This window comes from Zea mays, chromosome 3 (genome assembly GCF_902167145.1).
Source record: "Zea mays cultivar B73 chromosome 3, Zm-B73-REFERENCE-NAM-5.0, whole genome shotgun sequence".
Lineage (NCBI taxonomy): Eukaryota > Viridiplantae > Streptophyta > Magnoliopsida > Poales > Poaceae > Zea > Zea mays.
In genome coordinates this window covers 28,518,626-28,524,404 of record NC_050098.1, presented here as the reverse complement: position 1 = coordinate 28,524,404, position 5,779 = coordinate 28,518,626, and the positions used below count along the sequence as shown (strand labels likewise).

Sequence of the window (5,779 nt, the reverse complement as noted above, 5' to 3'; positions counted from 1 at the left end):
TAAGTGCTGGAAACAGGAGAAATCAAGTTGGAAAGAGATGGCTTTGTTCAGCCAAAGACAGCTCGGTCTGGGTGCACCGGACTGTCCGGTGGTGCACCGGACAGTGTCCGGTGCGCCAGGCCGGAGTCTGTCAACTGGCTGCTCTCGGGAAGTAATTAACGGTGTACGGCTATAAATCACCGGACTGTCCGGTGAGCCAACAGTCGGCCGGGCCAACGGTCGGCCGCGGAATCCGCGCGTGACGCGTGGCAAGAGCCAACGGTCAGAAGGGGCACCGGACTATCCGGTGTGCACCGGACAGTGTCCGGTGCGCCAATGGCTCCAAAGCGCCAACGGTCGGCTTCGCCAAATAAGGAAGGAGATCCGCACCGGACAGTGTCCGGTGGTGCACCGGACTGTCCGGTGCGCCAGGCGACAGAAGGCAAGAATTTCCTTCTTGAAATGCTCTCAACGACTCCTAGCTGCCTTGGGGCTATAAAAGGGACCCCTAGGCGCATGGAGGAGTACACCAAGCAATACTTGAGCATTGTTGATCACTCACACTTCATTCTTGCGCACTTGTTCGACATTCTTAGTGATTTGAGCTCCGTTCTAGTGAGAACCTCGAGAAACTGTCTTGAGCTCAAGTCTTGATCTTGTGTGTGCGTATTTGTTGTGGTTTTGAGTGTGTTGCTTCCCTCCCTTACTCTTGTGCTTCATATTGATTCTTGTTGTAAGGGCGAGAGACTCCAATTTGTGGAGATTCCTCGCAAACGGGAAAAGAGTAAAGAAAAGAAGAACACAGTGGTATTCAAGTTGATCATTGGATCACTTGAGAGGAGTTGAGTGCAACTCTCGTCCGTTGGGACGCCACAACGTGGAGTAGGCAAGTTTTGTACTTGGCCGAACCACGGGATAAATCCTCGTGTCTCTTGTGCTTGTCTTACTGTGTCTATTGTGTTTCACAAGAGCTCTCCTCTCTACTCACTTGATTCCATTGCTCTAACTGTTAATCAAGTTTGTGGTGTTAAGTTTTAAGTTTTTACAGGATCACCTATTCACCCCCTCTAGGTGCTCTCAAAGACTACATCATTACGACAAAGTCAAATAGACCAAAATATTGTCGCCACCCTAATTAGGTGTTTTTTCCTATGTGTGGTTTTCTTGTTAGCATACCAATTTCCAGTTAAATGATTAATACTACTAGGTCTCTCTATATGTAAAGCAAAGTTAATGATTCTCTCAATATTTCTAGCAACATTGCAATCAAAGAAAAGATGCTGGATAAGTCTCATTTTGGTTACAACAACTTCATTTCGTACTGCCTTTCCACCTGCGTTTAACTAGGTTATCTTTAGTGAGAATAACACACATCTCCCTAAGTATCACAAAAAAATTAATTTTAAGAGGCAATTTTAGTTTCCAAAGCAATTTATTAAGATTTAAGGGAGGGTATTTATTAGAAGGAAGTACATTGATCAAACAGAGAAAATTCCATCATTATGGTCCCCCATAGAAATTTGTCACTCGATTGTCGCAAAAAAAGTTACCAGTAAATTTGATAAATTTTGGATACCGGTCTGTTTTAACTCATCAAGAATAGCACGACGAAATAATAGATTGCGTACGTTTTCATTCATAACATCTCTCACTAAAGCATTTTTTACACACGCTATTAAAATGGTTCGGAAACTGATCCTTAAGCGGTCTATTCATATCCATCTATCGTTCTAAGATTCTTCCTGTACGTAGATTCTTTCCGATTAAATTCTCATGAAAAATTAAAAACAAACAGGTCCTTAAACTAGTCGCCGGAAGTTCTCGCTTTTGCTGTAGTTGTAGTGTCGATGCATGGGTGGAAACGTGGACAGATAGATTCATGAAATGTGGACAACCCACCTGGTCCAGAGCATCATGATACATTGATACACGTGGCACGCTGCCCACTGATGCCCTCAGCTTTGAAGCTAACGTGTCAAGTGTGGCCGGCCCCTGCATTGCGTCGTGCCAATCGTCCAAGTCCCATGGCAAAAACCCAGCGCTTTGTGCCGCCGCCGTCCGCCGGCCCCTCTGCCCTTGTACGTGCACCTAGACACATCGTCATCGATCATCACACGCAATCGACACAAGAAGTTAATAAACAGCCCAAGGACGCAGAGATCAGCTGATCGAGAAGGACTTGTACTACTACTCAGTATTGTCGTCACATGCACATATATGTACATAAAGAGCTAGCTACCTGAGCTCTACCCAAGGTCGCGTTGATCGATCGATCATGGCGCGGTTCGTGGACCCGCTGGTGGTGGGGCGGGTGATCGGCGAGGTGGTGGACCTGTTCGTGCCCTCCGTCTCCATGACCGTCGCCTATGGCCCCAAAGACATCAGCAACGGCTGCCTCCTCAAGCCGTCCGCCACCGCCGCGCCGCCGCTCGTCCGCATCTCCGGCCGCCGCGACGACCTCTACACGCTGGTATATATATGCTGGCACTTGTCTGCTCGATCTGTGCCTCCAGTTGACATGCATGGATGGATTGCACAACTTGCTGCGTGTCGCAGATCATGACGGACCCAGATGCGCCTAGCCCCAGCGACCCGACCATGAGGGAGTACCTCCACTGGTATGAACTGCTACAGCATGCTACGTACTTGTGTCATGATCTGGCAGCGTGTGTCGCCAAAGAGTAGATGCACTGTATATTTGTACGTACTACTCATTAAATTATACTGTATGTATGTATGTGTCCAGGCCAGTTGCCTAATTTCTATTCTCTTGCATTGTTGCCACACATGCATGGATGTTTAATTTCTCGGTCCCAGCGTGAATTTGTGGCGTGCAGGATAGTGACTAACATACCAGGAGGAACGGATGCAAACAAAGGTGAGTTTAATTTAAAGATAATTACTTAATTAGTTATCTACTTATGTACTCTCTCTCTCTCTATTTTAAAATTTAACATATTTTGATTTTTTTAGATACATTGTTTTCCTAAATACATAGCTTGTACACATAAGTGCATGTGTGTCTCGAAAGAAACAAAATATGTTATAATTTTTAATAAAGGAAATATCAAATAATCAATTTAACAAAATATGTTATACCACAACTGCATGGCACAAACTTCCATGTGAGCCGTGATCGCGCCGTTCCCGAGTTGGCGCCGCCAGCACGTACTACGCGCTGCCACTGCACGGCACATGTCGCCGCACGCCAAGCGTCGTCGGCACAGAAGCGTTGACACCTGTTGGGGGCTACTACTGGTGTGTGCTGCAGGTGAGGAGGTGGTGGAGTACATGGGCCCGCGGCCGCCGGTCGGAATCCACCGCTACGTGCTGGTGCTGTTCGAGCAGAAGACGCGTGTGCACGCGGAGGGTCCCGGTGAGCGCGCCAACTTCAACACACGCGCGTTCGCGGCGGCGCACGAGCTCGGCCTCCCCACCGCCGTCGTGTACTTCAACGCGCAGAAAGAGCCGGCCAACCACCGCCGCCGCTAGCTAGTAGCTCCAACAAGGGCGCGCCAGCTGAGCTGCGTGCGTGCAACCCACCACACAGCCGCCGGCGAAGGCTGCCTATATGACCGGCGAATAAAAAGTCTTACTGCACCGTCCGTAAGCGTACTCTCTGTTGGTATATGCTTGTCTTCAGGCTCTTGAGTCTATCTACTTAAATGTGGTTACCACTGAGTAATAGAAGCAGTTGGCGCTTCGATCGATCATTCTAATATCCGTACGTGTCAATCATTCCTGTTTCCATCATCTTGCATTTGAAGACGCATTGGTTCTACACCAAGGTGTGGTAGGCCCACTTTGGAATTTTCGGGAAAAAAAGAAGAAGTTTCTGTTCGTACTTTTTTCCCTGTGAGAAAATGAAGCGATTCACTGAAATTCCTGTATAATTTTCTATAAAATTTGCGTTCCAAAGGGCCCTTACAGTTGGATCAGTGGTGGGCTTTCTGACTTTTGAAGTTTAGTTTGGTTGTTTACTGAGCAGTTTATCCATACCATTCCCATGTTCGAACTCCATTTTACGAACAATACAGTTTATAGTGCAAAACAGTGGCACAAAAATAGAGTAAACTGCTTTAGTCTCTATTCCCTCGAGAGGTGACTAAAAGGAACTAAATCATATTAATTCTCTCTTTTGCCTCTTATTTATTTCAGTTGCATTAATGATAGGAGAATGATAATTAATACATTCTGAATACTTTTAGTCACTCATACCAAACGAGTAGGGACTAAACTTTAGTCTCTAAACTAAACTTTAGTTCTGGACTAAGAAACCAAACAGTCCCTAACAGCAGTTGGCGCTTCGACCATTTTTCAGAGGTGTCAAATCATGCCTATCTTGATAATTTCACAAATAAGGATATGTTCATTGCATGGTGTTGAAGGTCTAAAGAAATCCGTAACGTATAGAAGGAGACCTAATTTTATGTAGAAACACATAAAAATGCCACAATATAAAGTGAAGTGATCAATTTCAACATTAGGGCATCATTACTTCATACAACCCTAGAATAAAATAGTATAGACTCATATGATCCAATTCTCTCATATGCACATCGATGTGTATGTAAAATTAACCTTGATTGACGACATATGTATGTAAAATTAATCACACGACTGTTCTACTCCCTTCCATATGGTCTAAGCAATGCTTTATGAGACCATCTGTGTGCATGAAAATGATGGATTTATTATCTGCATGATTTTTAGATGCTATGTGTCGGCCATCAAATAGAGGTCCATGTGAGTGAATTGAAGCCTAGATCAATGCATTTTTACATTTTTATTCCCTTCGCCCCAGGCTCTTGTTTCCCATATGCGCACAGCATCAACCTCATTCACCTCTATCTCCTATCAAATCCTTGTCTTTCTCTAAAGATCCTCCTAAAGTCGCTACAAATCAAAGATAGATTTAGAGATATGGTGTCGAATCAAGGTGTGGCTGCCCATTACAAGTTTATCCTACTACCAAGCATGAGAGTCCTCCTAGTGGGTGACTAACAAAATACCAAATAAACCAAGTTGCACCCCACTAAGAAATGAGTCCAATACCTATTTGAAAGTCTCCCCTTATGCCATCTTTTAGGTAAGCAAGCCACAACCGTGGTTCATCTAATTAATTAGTCAAGCCAAAGCCCATATGAGTCTTGTTACTCAGCAAATCGATCCTTAATGTGAGGTAAGTTGAGCAAAATGGAACCCAAAAACATGCTCAGATCTCCAGTTCCATGTTGCTAAAAGCATCTTTTAAATTATAGTTCCATAAGCCATTAGTCATCATAAAACATCGGTGGTGTTTGAGCACTAGCTTTATGAAAGTCGCCTAGAGGGGTGTATAGGTGGAAACTGAAATTTACAAACTTTAAGCACACTACAAGCCGGGGTTAGCGTTAGAATAAAATCCGAGTCCGGGAGAGAGGGGAAAACAAATCAACCAAGAAAATAAAGCAGATGACACGGTGATTTGTTTTACCGAGGTTCAGTTCCAAAGAACCTAGTCCCCGTTGAGGTGGTCACAAAGACCGGGTCTCTTTTAACTCTTTCCCTCTCTCTCAAACGGTCACTTAGACCGAGTGAGCTTTCTTCCTTGATTTCCCGGGTCACTTAGACCCTGCAAGGACTACCACACAATTGGTGTCTCTTGCTTCGCTTACAAGGCTTTGAGAGTAAGAATGAGAGAAAGAAGAAAGCCAACCAAGCAACAAGAGCAACAAAGAAACACAAGACGATCTTCTCACAAGACCTAAAATACTAGAGTTGAATTGTGGACTTGGATTTGATAGGAGGCTTTGATTTG

At 44.8% G+C, this 5,779-nt stretch overlaps 1 protein-coding gene across 1 annotated transcript; it reads left to right on the top strand.

Annotated features, from left to right (window-relative positions):
• Positions 1 to 2,064: 2,064 nt before the first annotated feature.
• On the top strand, positions 2,065 to 3,771 carry LOC100127521 (ZCN10 protein). Its single transcript, NM_001112778.2, has 4 exons — positions 2,065 to 2,449; positions 2,536 to 2,597; positions 2,817 to 2,857; positions 3,251 to 3,771. The coding sequence occupies exons 1-4, from the start codon at positions 2,255 to 2,257 to the stop codon at positions 3,469 to 3,471; spliced, it is 519 nt and encodes a 172-aa protein (NP_001106249.1). The 5' UTR covers positions 2,065 to 2,254; the 3' UTR covers positions 3,472 to 3,771.
• The last annotated feature ends 2,008 nt before the right edge of the window (positions 3,772 to 5,779 follow it).

What these genes read in the sequence shown, in the direction of transcription:
- LOC100127521 (NM_001112778.2), top strand. Translation starts at nt 2,255, where the DNA reads ATGGCGCGGTTCGTGGACCCGCTGGTGGTGGGGCGGGTGATCGGCGAG. An exon ending in GCGACGACCTCTACACGCTG is followed by an intron (nt 2,450 to 2,535) that starts GTATATATATGC and finishes TGCGTGTCGCAG; the next exon opens with ATCATGACGGACCCAGATGC. An exon ending in AGGAACGGATGCAAACAAAG is followed by an intron (nt 2,858 to 3,250) that starts GTGAGTTTAATT and finishes TGTGTGCTGCAG; the next exon opens with GTGAGGAGGTGGTGGAGTAC.